The sequence below is a fragment of the Eschrichtius robustus genome, chromosome 12 (assembly GCF_028021215.1).
Source record: "Eschrichtius robustus isolate mEscRob2 chromosome 12, mEscRob2.pri, whole genome shotgun sequence".
Taxonomy (NCBI): Eukaryota; Metazoa; Chordata; class Mammalia; order Artiodactyla; family Eschrichtiidae; genus Eschrichtius; species Eschrichtius robustus.
In genome coordinates, this window is record NC_090835.1 from 94,951,464 (window position 1) to 94,966,542 (window position 15,079).

At 37.2% G+C, this 15,079-nt stretch overlaps 1 protein-coding gene across 1 annotated transcript in view; it reads left to right on the forward strand.

The window, feature by feature from the left end:
• NUP153 (nucleoporin 153) overlaps window positions 1-15,079 on the forward strand; it is a 75,586-nt gene that overhangs the window by 46,698 nt on the left and 13,809 nt on the right. The window contains exons 14-16 of the mRNA XM_068557924.1: window positions 928-1,012; window positions 12,018-12,143; window positions 13,975-14,592. Of these exons, the coding sequence (XP_068414025.1) occupies window positions 928-1,012; window positions 12,018-12,143; window positions 13,975-14,592 (829 nt within the window). The remainder of the gene's footprint in view (window positions 1-927; window positions 1,013-12,017; window positions 12,144-13,974; window positions 14,593-15,079) is intronic.

Below are 15,079 nucleotides of genomic sequence, written 5' to 3' on the forward strand. Positions count from 1 at the left end.
CCAATGTACAGAAAACTTTGAATGAACATCTATATATTTTTCACTATATATACATATATATATATATATATATGCATATGCATATTCTTATGTACCATTTGAAAGTTAGGATGCAGACATCTTGGTACCCTTAATACCTTTCCGTGTATCCCCTAAGAAAAAGGATATTCCTTTGTATACCCACAATACAGTTATCCTATCCAAGAAATGTAACATGATATAATAGTAATAGTGTTCATGTTCAGATCTACCCATCAGCCCCAGACTGTCCTTTAATTGCTGTTTGTTTCTCTTGGTCCTAGATCCAGTTACGATTAGGACTAATCTAAGTCATATTGAATTTAGTTAACATGTCTCTTGAATTGACTTTAATCTAGAAAAGTTGGAAGTTTTTATGTCCCACAGTATGTATTTGTTTCTTCATAATTAAGAATAAATATTTTGAGTAAGAATAATACATAGGTTTAATGTTCAAATTGCCCTACCTGTATTTGGCATGTGTATCATTTTAACATGTTACCTTCTGTTTTTCACTGTGTCCTTGTTTTCTGTCACAACTAGATGTTCCAGATCATTTTGTAACTTCCCTGCCACATGCCTGAAATGCACTTGTTGGCCATAAAGTCTCATACTTTTTATTAGGAAATGGCATTTAGAAATCCAAAACCGGGCATTAGGAACACATTATTTTACGTATTGCTTTGAATGAAAAAATGCTTCAGAAATTTAAAATGCTGTTGTTAAACTGTGACACACCATTCATTATAAGAAGCACACCAGTTTTAGAGATTTAAAATAGGAGAAACTGTGAATCTTAGAATATGTGAAATTCAGTATATTTTTTTGACTTGGCATAAAATAGAGCTTTATATTTGATAATCATGTGAAGCTAAATGGACACTGAAAAGACACCTTCTCTCTCTACAGATTGGATTTACATTTAGTGTGCCCGTGGCAAAGACAGCAGAACGTTGTGGCCCTAGTAGTGCCTCAGAGCCACTTACAAGTTCAGGTAAGGAACCATTTCCATAATATTTCACATAAAAATACATTAGATTGATATTTTAAATTATCTTTTACCTTTGGCAGTTCTTGTAAATGGTTTCGTTTGAATACAATTAGCTCTCTAAATGTGAATGGTTACAGTCTGGATGTGAAAGGGATGGTCACAATAACAAATTTATCCACTGTCTTTGTTTAGTCAAAATAAAGTGATAGTTTATTATAAATGAAATCTTCCCTTTTTTTTAACATCTTTATTGGAGTCTAATTGCTTTACAATGGTGTTAGTTACTGCTGTATAACAAAGTGAATCAGCTATACGTATATATATATATCCCCATATCCACTCCCTCTTGCGTCTCCCTCCCACCTTCCCTACCCCACCCCTCTAGGTGGTCACAAGGCACCAAGCTGATCTCCCTGTGCTATGCGGCTGCTTCCCACTAGCTATCTATTTTACATTTGGTAGTGTATATATGTCCATGCCACTCTCTCAGTTTGTCCCAGCTTCCCCTTCCCTGTGTCCTCAAGTCCATTCTCTCGTCTGTGTCTTTTTTCTTTATTCCAGTCCTGCCCCTAGGTTCTTCAGAACCTTTTTTTTTTTTTAGATTCCATATATATGTGTTAGCTTATGGTATTTGTTTTTCTCTTTCTGACTTACTTCACTCTGTGTGACAGACTCTAGGTCCATTCACCTGACTACAAATAATTCAATTTCGTTTACTTTTATGGCTGAGTAATATTCCATTGTATATATGTGCCACTTCTTCTTTATCCATTCATCTGTCAGTGGACACTTAGGTTGCTTCCATGTCCTGGCTATTGTAAATAGTGCTGCAGTGAACATTATGGTACATGACTCTGTTTGAATTATGGTTTTCTCAGGGTATATGCCCAATAGTGGGATTACAGGGTCATATGGTAGTTCTATTTTTAGTTTTTTAAGGAATTGTTCTCCATAGTGGCTGGAGATTTACATTCCCACCAACAGTGCAAGAGGGTTCTCTTTTCTCCACACCCTCTCCAACATTTATTGTTTGTAGGTTTTTTTGATGATGGCCATTCTGACTGGTGTGAGGTGATACCTCATTGTAGTTTTGATTTGCATTTCTCTAATGATTAGTAATGTTGAGCATCCTTTCATGTGTTTGTTGACAATCTGTATATCTTTGGAGAAATGTCTATTTAGGTCTTCTGCGCATTTTTGGATTGGGTTATTTTTTTTTTGATATTGAGTTGCATGAGCTGCTTGTATATTTTGGAGATTAGTCCTTTGTCAGTTGTTTCATTTGCAAATATTTTCTCCCATTCTGAGGGTTGTCTTTTCGTCTTTTTTTATGGTTGCCTTTGCTGTGCAAAAAGCTTTTAAGTTTCATTAGGTCCCATTTGTTTATTTTTGTTTTTATTTCATTTCTCTAGGAGGTGGGTCAAAAAGCATCTTGCTGTGATTTATGTCATAGAATGTTCTGCCTATGTTTTCCTCTAAGAGTTTGATAGTGTCTGCCCTTACATTTAGGTCTTTAATCCATTTTGAGTTTATTTTTGTGTATGGTGTTAGGGAGTGTTCTAATTTCATTCTTTTACATGTAGCTGTCCAGTTTTCCCAGCACCACTTACTGAAGAGGCTGTCTTTTCTCCACTGTATATTCTTGCCTCCTTTATCAAAGATAAGGCGACCATATGTGCGTAGGTTTATCTCTGGGCTTTCTATCCTGTTCCATTGATCTATATTTCTGTTTTTGTGCCAGTACCAGACTGTCTTGATTACTGTAGCTTTGTAGTAATAGTCTGAAGTCTGGGAGCCTGATTCCTCCAGTTCCGTTTTTCTTTCTCAAGATTGCTTTGGCTATTCGGGGTCTTTTGTGTTTCCATACAAATTGTGAAATTTTTTTGTTCTAGTTCTGTGGAAAATGCCATTGGTAGTTTGATAGGGATTGCATTGAATCTGTAGATTGCTTTGGGTGGTATAGCCATTTTCACAATGTTGATTCTTCCAATCCAAGAATATGGTATATCTCTCCATCTATTTGTATCATGTTTAATTTCTTTCATCAGTGTCTTATAATTTTCTGCATACAGGTCTTTTGTCTCCTTAGGTAGGTTTATTCGTAGGTATTTTATTCTTTTTGTTGCAGTGGTAAATGGGAGTGTTTCCTTAATTTCTCTTTCAGATTTTTCATCATTAGTGTAGAGGAATGCAAGAGATTTCTGTGCATTAATTTTGTATCCTGCTACTTTACCAGATTCGTTGATTAGCTCTAGTAGTTTTCTGGTAGCATTTTTAGGACTCTCTATGTATAGTATCATGTCATCTGTAAACAGTGACAGTTTTACTTCTTCTTTTCTGATTTGGATTCCTTTTATTTCTTTTCCTTCTCTGATTGCTGTGGCTAAAACTTCCAAAACTATGTTGAATAATAATGGTGAGAGTGGGCAACCTTTTCTTGTTCCTGATCTTAGTGGAAATGGTTTCAGTTTCTCACCATTGAGAACGATGTTGGCTGTGGGTTTGTCATATGTGGCCTTTATTATGTTGACGTAGGTTCCCTCTATGCCCACTTTCTGGAGAGCTTTTATCATAAATGGGTGTTGAATTTTGTCAAAAGCTTTTTCTGCATCTATTGAGATGATCATATGGTTTTTATCCTTCAATCTGTTAATATGTAACATATTGATTGATTTGCATATATTGAAGAATCCTTGCATTCCTGGGATAAACCCCACTTTATCATGGTGTATGATCTTTTTAGTGTACTGTTGGATTCTGTTTGCTAGTATTTTGTTGAGGATTTTTGCATCTATGTTCATCAGTGATATTGGCCTGTAGTTTTCTTGTTTTGTAACATCTTTGTCTGGTTTTGGTATCAGGGTGATGGTGGCCTCGTAGAATGAGTTTGGGAGTGTTCCTCCCCTGCTATATTTTGGAAGAGTTTGAGAAGGATAGGTGTTAGCTCTTCTCTAAATGTTTGATAGAATTTGTCTGTGAATCCATCTGGTCCTGGGCTGTTGTTTGTTGGAAGATTTTTAATCACAGTTCCAATTTCAGTGCTTGTGACTGGTCTGTTTATATTTTCTATTTCTTCCTGGTTCAGTTTCGGAAGGTTGTGCTTTTCTAAGAATTCCAGGTTGTCCATTTTATTGGCATATAGTTGCTTGTAGTAATCTCTCTTGATCCTTTCTATTTCTGCAGTGTCAGTTGTTACTTCTCCTTTTTCATTTCTAATTCTATTGATTTGAGTCTTCCCCCTTTTTTTCTTGATGAGTCTGGCTAATGGTTTATCAATTTTGTTTATCTTCTCAAAGAACCAGCGTTTAGTTTTATTTATCTTTGCTATCGTTTCCTTCATTTCTTTTTCATTTACTTCTGATCTGATCTTTATGATTTCTTTCCTTCTGTTAACTTTAGGGGGTTTTTTTGTTCTTTCTCTGATTGCTTTAGGTGTAAGTTTAGGTTGTTGGAGATTTTTCTTGTTTCTTGAGGTAGGGTTGTATTGCTATAAACTTTGCTCTTAGAACTGCGTTTGCTGCATCCCATAGGTTTTGGGCTGTCATGTTTTCATTGTCATTTGCTTCTAGGTATTTTTTGATTTCCTCTTTGATTTCTTCAGTGATCTCTTGGTTATTTAGTAGCATATTGTTTAGCCTCCATGTGTTTGTATTTTTTACAATTATTTTCCTGTAATTGATATCTAGTCTCATAGCGTTGTTGTCGGAAAAGCTACTCGATATAATTTCAATTTTCTTTAGCAAGGCTTGATTTGTGACCCAAGATATGATCTATCCTGAAGAATGTTCCATGAGCACTTGAGAAGAAAGTGTATTCTGTTGTTTTTGGATGGAATGTCCTATAAATACCAATTAAGTCCATCTTGGTTAATGTATCTTTTAAAGCTTGTGTTTCCTTATTTATTTTCATTTTGGTTGATCTATCCATTGGTGAAAGTGGGGTGTTAAAGTCCCCTACTGTTATTGTGTTACTGTCGATTTCCCCTTTTATGGCTGTTAGCATTTGCCTTATGTGTTGAGGTGCTCCTATGTTGGGTGCATAAATATTTACAATTGTTATATCTTCTTGGATTGATCCCTTGATCATTACATAGTATCCTTCTTTGTGTCTTGTAATAGTCTTTATTTTAAAGTCTATTTTGTCTGATATGAGAATTGCTACTCCAGGTTTCTTTTGATTTCCATTTGCATGGAATATCTTTTTCCATCCCCTCACTTTCAGTCTGTATGTGTCCCTAGGTCTGAAGTGGGTCTCTTGTAGACAGCACATATATACAGGTCTTGTTTTTGTATCCATTCAGCCAATCTGTCTTTTGGTTGGAGCATTTAATCCATTTACATGTAAGGTAGTTATCGATATGTATGTTCCTGTTACCATTTTCTTAATTGTTTTGGGTTTGTTATAGTAGGTCTTTTCCTTCTCTTGTATTTCCTGCCTAGAGAAGTTCCTTTAGCATTTGTTGTAAAGCTGGTTTCGTGGTGCTGAATTCTCTTAGCTTTCGCTTGTCTGTAAAGGTTTTAAGTTCTCCATCGAATCTGAATGAGATCCTTGCTGGGTAGAGTAATCTTGGTTGTAGGTTTTTCCCTTTCATCACTTTAAATATGTCCTGCCACTCCCTTCTGGCTTACAGAGTTTCTGCTGAAAGGTCAGCTGTTAACCTTATGGGGATTCCCTTGTATGTTATTTGTTGCTTTTCCCTTGCTGCTGTTAATATTTTTTCTTTGTATTTAATTTTTGATAGTTTGATTAATATGTGTCTTGGCTTGTTTCTCCTTGGATTTATCCTGTATGGGACTCTGTGCTTCCTGGACTTGATTGAAAGCCTCCCTAACATGGGAAGGGATATAGTCAACTATAATCTCTTCAAATATTTTCTCAGTCCCTTTCTTTTTCTCTTCTTCTTCTGGGACCCCTATAATTCGAATGTTGGTGTGTTTAATGTTGTCCCAGAGATCTCTGAGACTCTCCTCAATTCTTTTCATTCTTTTTTCTTTATTCTGCTCTGTGGTAGTTATTTCCACTATTTTATCTTCCAGGTCACTTATCCATTCTTCTGCCTCAGTTATTCTGCTGTTGATTCCTTCTAGAGAGCCTTTCGTTTCATTTATTGTGTTGTTCATCATTGTTTTTTGCTCTTTAGTTTTTCTAGGTCCTTGTTAAACGTCTTTTGTATTTTCTCCATTCTATTTCCAAGATTTTGGATCATCTTTACTATACTTACTCTGAATTGTTTTTCAAGCAGACTGCCCATTTCCTCTTCATTTGTTTGGTCTGCTGTGTTTTTACCTTGCTCCTTCATCTGCTGCGTATTCTTCTGTTTTCTCAGTTTACTTAACTTACTGCGTTTGGGGTCTTCGTTTCGCAGACTGCAGGTTCGTAGTTCCTGTTGTTTTTGGTGTCTGTCCCCAGCGGGTAAGGTTGTTTCAGTGGGTTGTTTAGGCATCCTGGTGGAGGGGACTGGTGCCTGTGTTCTGGTGGATGAGGCTGGATCTTGTCTTTCTGGTGGGCAGGACTGTGGCCGGTGGTGTGTTTTGGGGTGTCTGTGAACTTAGTATGATTTTAGGCAGCCTCTCTGCTGCTCATGGTTGGGGTTGTGTTCCTGTATTGATAGTTGTTTGGCATAGGGTGTCTAGCACTGGAGCTTGCTGGTCGTTGAGTGAAGCTGGGTCTTAGCGTTGAGATGGAGATCTCTGGGAGAGCTGTCGCCAATTGATGTTACATGGGGCCGGGAGGTCTCTGGTTGTCCAATGTCCTGAACTCGGCTCTCCCACTTCAGAGGCTCAGGCCTGACACCCGGCTGGAGCACCAAGACCCTGTCGGCCACATGGCCAGGTATGTGGGGCATTTCTTGCCTTTTGGGAGGTCTGAGGTCTTCTGCCAGCATTCAGTAGGTGTTCTGTAGGAGTTGTTCCACATGTAGATGTATTTTTGATATATTTGTGGGGAAGATGGTGATCTTCACGTCTTACTCCTTCGCCGTCTTGAAGGTCGCCCACTGTGTTTACTTTTGATTACAACAGTTATTGTTATTCTTATCTTGGTATCATATTTGATGTATTATTTCTGGAATATCCTGATGGTTATAAACTTGTCCTCAGTTGGGGGAACCAAGCAACAGGGAGCTGTGCTGACGTTTGCTCCTGTCACTGGAACTACTCCTATTGCTGCAGCTTTGCTCCTAGGCCTCCGCTCACCAGATCCAGGCAGCCTTCCAGGAGCCATGACTGCTGGTTACTGATCCCAGGGCTGCCCACCAGGTCTCACAGAGGTGTCTGGTATTAACCTGTCTGCCAGTGCTCTCGGTACCAGACTCTCCTCTGTGCTAAGCAGACAGTGTCACCTGAGCAACAGGAGAGCTCCCTCAGCGGGTCTCTCGCCGTGGATGCTCTATAAATGAAATGTTACAAGAAGTTCAAGGGTGGTCTACATTGTAATTACAGTGGATTCCATCTGTAGGTTTACTCTTGAGTTCACAAGCATTTTTATGCGTAAGGGTTATGCCGGCCTCTGCAGATAGTGATATATAATTTCTAAACTCAAAAAAATGGGCATAATTGAGGGAAAGAAATGAATATCCAGATAATTAAACCATAGGCTTTTGCTGTGGTGGTGGTGGTTTTGTTTCAAGTATTGGGTGTTTGGGAAATGAAGAATCATCTGGGCTGAGTTACTCAGGTCAAGAATTCTGAGTAAGGGCATTTCTCACCCAACAAACAGCCAGATGCAAGAGAACAAGAGGAAAAGCATGGCATACTTTGAAAATCGCAAATAATTTGTCATGAGATTGAGAGGTAGCTTTAAGTTGTAAAAATTCTCCGAATGCTATGCTCAATAATTGGATTTTAATCTGAATGTGGTAGGAAAACATTGGGTGGTTTTTATAGGGGGTGAGATGGTGCCTTGGAGTAACAACAGTGTGTTGAGTGGGCGTGTGGGTGGGAGTGGGGTGTCATATGCTGAGACACCAGTTAAGAGGCTGTTGCCTTATTCAGAAGTGTTTCGTTGACTATCTGCTGAGTTTGGGAATTTTTAAAAACTAGATCCTCCCTCAAAAGATAGATTTAAAAAACTATCAAAGAGCCAGGACCTATAAGCTAAGAAAGTCTTTGTCTTTGGATGATCTGGAAGAAAAGAGTGTAGGTTACGAGAGTGGCACAAAATAAGAATTTGACTGGTATGTTTTCAATCCTAATTTTTGTTGAATAAAACAGCCCTGTGTAAGAGAAAGTAATAAGCATATTTCAGGTGTACTTAACACATGATTTTTTTTTTCTTTAATGTTACTGTGAATTCAAGAAGAATAAACCGATTCAAATTTCATTTTCATGCCTGATTATGAGGGAAAGGCATTAAAGTCCTCCAGTTTTTATTAATGCTTTACTAATGGTAACTGAATGAGTAATAGTTTGTTGAAACAACTTTTGTGTTTCATTATATCTGGGGAAATTATCCAGATTTTTCAGGAGTTTATTATGAGTGGCATATATAGAATTGTTCTTAACATTGAGACCTCTGTTTCTCACCACTTCTGTCATTAAAAAGCTGATGAAAATGTGGAAGTCATGATTACGCTGTGATAGGAGCTAATTTTCCCATTATCTTCATTTTCCATCTCTTTGAGTACACTTTAGGAAATCCTTAAAATTTACCTTAAGTTACTAAAAGCAATTCAGTTTTGATTATAAAGGAAGATAGAATGTGATAAAGTAATGAAAGCATTTTTCTTTGTTTTGACACAGTTGTAAGAGATAGGTATGGTGTTTTGTTTTTTGCACATTTTTATTATTCAGGTGAAATTGACATAAGATAAAGTTAATCATTTACAGGGAACAATTCATTGGTGTTTAGTACAATCACAATGTTGATTGTGTTTAGTACAGTCACCACCTCTAACTAGTACCAAACATTTTTATCACTTCCAAAAGGAAACCTGTACCTGTTAACCAGTTTTTCCCCATTTCCCCTCCCCCGCAACTGCTGACAGCTACTAATCTGTGTTCTGTTTCTATGTATTTACCTATCCTGGAACCATACAGTGGGACTTTTTGTATCTGGCTTCTTTCACGTACTGTTTTCAAGGTTCATCTGTCTTGTAGTATGTATCATTACTTCATTCCTTTTATGGCTGAATGATATTCCACCATATGGATATACCATAATTTATCTGTTTATTCGTTGATAGACATTGAGTTGTTTCCACTTTTTGGCTATTGTGAATAGTGTTGCTATGAATATGCATGTACTTGTATTTGTTTGAATACTGGTTTCAGTGCTTTGGAGTGTATACCTGGGAATGGAGTTGATGGGTCAAATGATAGTCCTATATTTAACTTCTTGAGGAACTACAAAACTTTTTCTCAGCAGCCGGCCCATTTTACATTCCCACCAGCAGGATTCAAATTTCTCCATGTTCTCACCATGTTTATTATTTTCCATTTTTTGATGATGGCCGTCGTAGTGGGTATGAAGTGATGCTTCATTGTGGTTTTGATTTGCATTTATTTCCCTGAAGACTAATGGTGTTTAGTATCTTTTTTTTTTTTTTTTTTTGGAACAGAGAAAAGTTTATTGCAGGGCCAAGCAAGGAGAACAGGTGGCTTATGCTTAAAAAACCTGAACTCCTGTTTAGCATCTTCTCATGTGCTTTTGACCCTTTACATATCTTCTTGGGAGAAATGTCTGGTCAGGTCCTTTGCCCATTTTTAAATTGGTTTGTCTTCTTGTTGCTGACTTGTAGCGTTTTTATATAGTCTGGATACTAGATCTTTATCAGATGTGTGATTTGCAAATATTTTTTCCCATTCAGTCAGTTGTCACTTTCTTGATAATGTGCTTAGATGCACAAAGATTTCTAATTTTGGTGAAGTTCAGTTTTTTCTTTACTTGTGCTTTTGGTGTCATATCTAAGAATTCATTGTCAAATCCATGGTCATGAAGATACACCTCCTAGGTTTTCTTTTAAGAGTTTTATGGTTTCAGTTCTTATGTTTAGGTCATTGATCTATTTTTTTTGTTAAATTAATTAATTTATTTATTTTTGTCTGCGTTGGGTCTTCGTTGTGCACGGGCTTTCTCTAGTCGCGGCAAGTGGGGACTACTCTTCGTTGCGGTGCGCGGGCTTCTCATTGCGGTGGCTTCTCTCGTTGCAGACCACGGGCTCTAGGTGCACAGGCTTCAGTAGTTGTGGCTCGTGGGCTGTAGAGTGCAGGCTCAGTAGTAGTGGCGCACAGGCTTAGTTGCTCCGCGGCATGTGGGATCTTCCCAGACCAGGGCTCGAACCCGTGTCCCCTGCATTGGCAGATGGATTCTTAACCACTGCGCCACCGGAGAAGTCCCCATTGATCCATTTTGAATTAATTTTTGTTTATGGTGTGAGGTAAGGGTAAGTAGGGTTTTTGAACTACTTTACCCACTGCTTTTAAATTGGCAAGCACTTTAGAAGAAAAACCTGATTATTTATATATTATTATGGAAAATTTCAAACATTCTCAGAAGCGGAAGAGTAGACTGAGTCCCCGTACACACTTTACTGAGCTTCAGCATTTGCCGTTTTGTGACCAATCTTGTTTCTCTCTCCCTCCTTCCTTCCTTCTCCCCTCACACACACAAACACACCTATCAGGTAATTTTGAAACAATCCCAAAGATATTTCATCTGTATACAGAGATATAATGACAAAATGATTATTGTACTCACAATATAGATCTCTTACTTTAAGTATAAAGGGTATGTTCGTTTTAGCAAGTTTGGGAACTATGAAAAGTAAAAACATCACTCTTTAGATGTAAACAGTCAAAATCTTCTGGACTTTCTAACCTACTCTTTCCCATAACTATGCTTCTAAGAATGATTTTTTGGGGCTGCATAGCATTCCATCATGTCAATGTTCTGTCATTTATGTAGCTAGCTCCTTTTATTAAGTATCATCCAGGTTTTCAATATAATAACTGAAAGATATTTTCAATCATAGGATGAATTTCTAGAAATGAAATATCTGGCTTAATTAAACATTAATTTTTTTAAACATCTTTATTGGAGTATAATTGCTTTACAACGTTGTGTTACTTTCTGCTGTATAACAGAGTGAATCAGCTATACGTATACATATATCCCCATATCCACTCCCTCTTGCATCTCCCTCCCACCCTCCCTATCCCACCCCTCTAGGTGGTCACAAAACACTGACCTGATCTCCCTGTGCTATGCGTCTGCTTCCCACTAGCTATCTGTTTTACATTTGGTAGTGTATATATGTCCATGCCACTCTCTCACTTCATCCCAGCTTACCCTTCCCCCTCCCCGTGTCCTCAAGTCCATTCTCTATGTCTGCGTCTTTATTCCTGTCCTGCCCCTAGGTTCTTCAGAACCATTTTTTTTTTTTAGATTCCATATATATGTGTTAGCTTATGGTATTTGTTTTTCTCTTTCTGACTTACTTCACTCTGTATGACAGACTCTAGGTCCATCCACCTCACTACAAATAACTCAATTTCGTTTCTTATGGCTGAGTAATATTCCATTGTATATATGTGCCACATCTTCTTTATCCATTCATCTGTCTATGGACACTTAGGTTGCTTCCATAATCATTAATTTTTAAAGTTTTTTTTTTTAATCAGCGTTGTAAATTGCTGTGTAATCAAATACATATTTCATACAGTGTTTGAACTCGCCCCTGTTGCCATATCCTCTTCAGGGTTTCAGTTTGATGAAACTGGTGAACTTATTGGATAACAATTATAGATTATATGTAGTTTATATAATTTTTTGTCCTTCTGGAGGAGAGAGATGTACAGTATAGGAAACAGTATTTTTTGCTTCCTTGTAATGGCAAGTTAACCCTGTACTTTAAGTCGTTTGTTCATTATCTTTGAATTACAGTGACTTTTTTGGTGGTTTTTGTTCTTGTTTTTTAAGATGTTGATTCAAATGGACTTTGAGAGATTTTTAATACATGTAACTTGCTTTTTCTTAGCATAATATCTCTTACAATTAAAAAAAATTACAGCTCAAGATAGCACTGCAGTGAACAGTCCAAGCTGTAAGAAGAAACCAGATGAAGATTGCAAGGACCCTTTCAGACCTGCAAAAACCCTGAAAGAAGGAAGTGTCCTAGATGTTCTGAAGAACCCTGGTGAGATAATGGCTGCCCTTGAGATAATCTAAAATCTTAATTGCAAAATCATGATCTCATCTTAATATCATTTGTTATTACTTTGTTGTACTTCAAGCTTTTAAAAAATGATGTCTAGTTTGATAGGAGATTGGCTTTTGAATGTAGATGTAGTCAGATGTAACTTTTTAGGTGCAAGACCTTAGAAACTATTTCTTTAGAATTTAAGGACTCTGCACTAAAATGGAATCTCTAAGGGGCAAGGATAGAAGGAGAAAATGTGAATTGCCTGTTAATTAGAGATGGGCCAATAATTGGAAAAAAGTAAATAAACCTGATGATATACCTGGACATGTCTCTCTCTGAGAGCGTTGAACTGCCTTGTTCTTCTCAGATTATTCCCCAGTTGTGGGATATATATATAACAAAGCCAAGTGGAAAGGAAACATATGCCGACTGTAACACACACACACAGGATAGTACTCACTTCAAATAAAATAAGATATGAATGTTAGTGGGTAAGAATTTGAAGATAATGAATAGAAGTCCTCAAATAGGAATAGGTTTTCAGTTTGAAAATCAAAGAGGATAGTATAATTCCAACTGGGATGTATACTATAAGAATATAAAAGTGTTTATAAGATAATCTAGTAGCTCAGAAAGAATTTAGATTTATCCAGCACATGTGTTCATGTATAACTGAATATGAGTTTCAATAATAAGGTTGGATGCTACAGCAAGATTTAGAGGGATTAGGATTTTTTGGTGTAGCTCCCATTTTATAGATGAGTATACTGCCTACTGGAGTCTCAATATAGACGGTTATATGCAGTTATGGGCAGGACTCCAGAATGCCTGTGTTAGGGTGAACCGAGTGGTAGTCACTCAGCATCAAACGCATATAGGTTTTCTTCATAGAAGTTACACTTTGCATTCATAATGCCCACTTCTCCCCTCTTTTAAACTTTTTTTAAATAGCAAAAATTTGGAGAAGTTACATGTTCTCTTGAGGGAAATCAGGAAAATCCAAAAAAGTGGGAGGAAAAGAAAACTTGTAACACCTTGAAGTGGTTACTGTTAAAATTTTGCCAGCCTTAGTGACTCAGGTTAATCATTAACAAAATAGTAATAGTACATTGTCCTCCTTTGGGAGTAACTGAAGTATGTGGGATAGTTTTATCTTTAGGCAAAAAATAGCTCTAGGCTGGATTATTTCTTGGTACCACTAGAAAACCTCTTTAACAACCTTCTGTATCATCTTTCCCTCTGATTTTCTTTTCCCTTGATGCTAAAGGCTAGAGAAACGGGTGTTTTTTTGGTGTATGTAAAATAAAAGTTAATTGGTCCAAAGTGAAGGATTGAAAGGTCATTTCTACAAATGAAGTGTAGTTTGAGTGAATCAACTCAATGTTATCAGTTTTGGTAGCACAAAGACTTTTCCTCATTATTTCATGGTTCTATGTGCATACCTTAATTAAGTCTCAAATTAGGTATTGGTTGAACTGCAGTAAACAGATTCCTAGAGGAAGATGATATACTATAAACCAAACATCTTTTGTAGACTTTTAACTAGGTCTGTCGCTTATTAATTATGTGATTAGTACTAGAAATACAGCTTAGGTGAAAAACTACTCTTAAGTAGTCCATCTTGGATTGTAATAACTCTGTAATTAAGGTAAAAATGTTTTCTCCCAGGAATAATATTTTTATTATTAACAGCTATTACTCTATAATTATTATTGTCTATATTAATATTATTATTTATTAATGATTACTAAATAATAGAGAGGCTTTCTAATCAAAACATTGACTAATCTTTTCCTTCCCATTCCCCTCTTCCCCCGCGTTGTAGGTTTCACATCACCAAAGGCAGATTCTCTTGCTGCTCAACCTGCCACCACAAGCCTGGTAGTTTATTCAAGACCAGCAATAAGTAGCTTTTCTTCTAGTGGAATTGGGTTTGGGGAAAGTTTAAAAGCTGGGTCATCTTGGCAGTGTGATACCTGTCTACTCCAGAACAAAGTTACAGACAACAAATGTGTAGCCTGTCAAGCAGCAAAATTGCCACCAAAAGATACTGCTAAACAGACTGGAACTGGGACACCAAGTAAAAGTGGCAAACCAACTGTTTCTGCGCCAGAGACAGGCTTTGGAGACAAATTTAAACCAGCAGTAGGAACTTGGGATTGCGATACCTGTTTAGTGCAAAATAAACCTGAAGCGATAAAATGTGTAGCTTGTGAAACACCGAAACCGGGAACTGGTGTTAAGCGAGTCCTTACGTTGCCAGTGGCTTCAGAAAGCGCTGTTACTGTGGCTGCTTCCTCCTCCAGCTGCACTGTGACCACTGGTGCCTTAGGATTTACAGATAAATTCAAAAGGCCCGTGGGATCTTGGGAGTGTCCAGTGTGCTGTGTTTCTAATAATGCAGAAGACAATAAATGTGTGTCCTGTATGTCTCAGAAACCAGGTACGTTTATGGCTGTTTGGAATAATTTTGTTCATTTCTTTAATAGGACGTTTTAATTTATTCTCTGTAAAACAGCTAAGAATAACCTCAATATTTTAGATGTTCCAAGATGAGCATTTCCTCATACGTCTTAATTTTTCTGAACTGTCTTGAAATTAAAATGACTTGCTTGGGACTGGAACTGCATGTTCTCTTAGGAGAGGCTGTGTGTTGAAATCAGTCCAGCATTTGCTTTGACCTCTTTTTTTTGTATGTAATTTTATCAGAAGCTTCTGGCTCTTCGTGATCATTTTCAAAGTTGGCTAATATAGATGCAAAGGTCTTAGAACGGGGCAATCTTTCTCAAACCTTTACACAGAATAAAATATTCCTTTGTCTCTTTTCCTCTAAGGAGAAGTGAGGATGGCTAGTGGTCATTTACACAGCTGGTTTCATTGCATTATGAGAAGGCTGTGGCTGAATGTTAATGGTGATACCTGTACCTGTA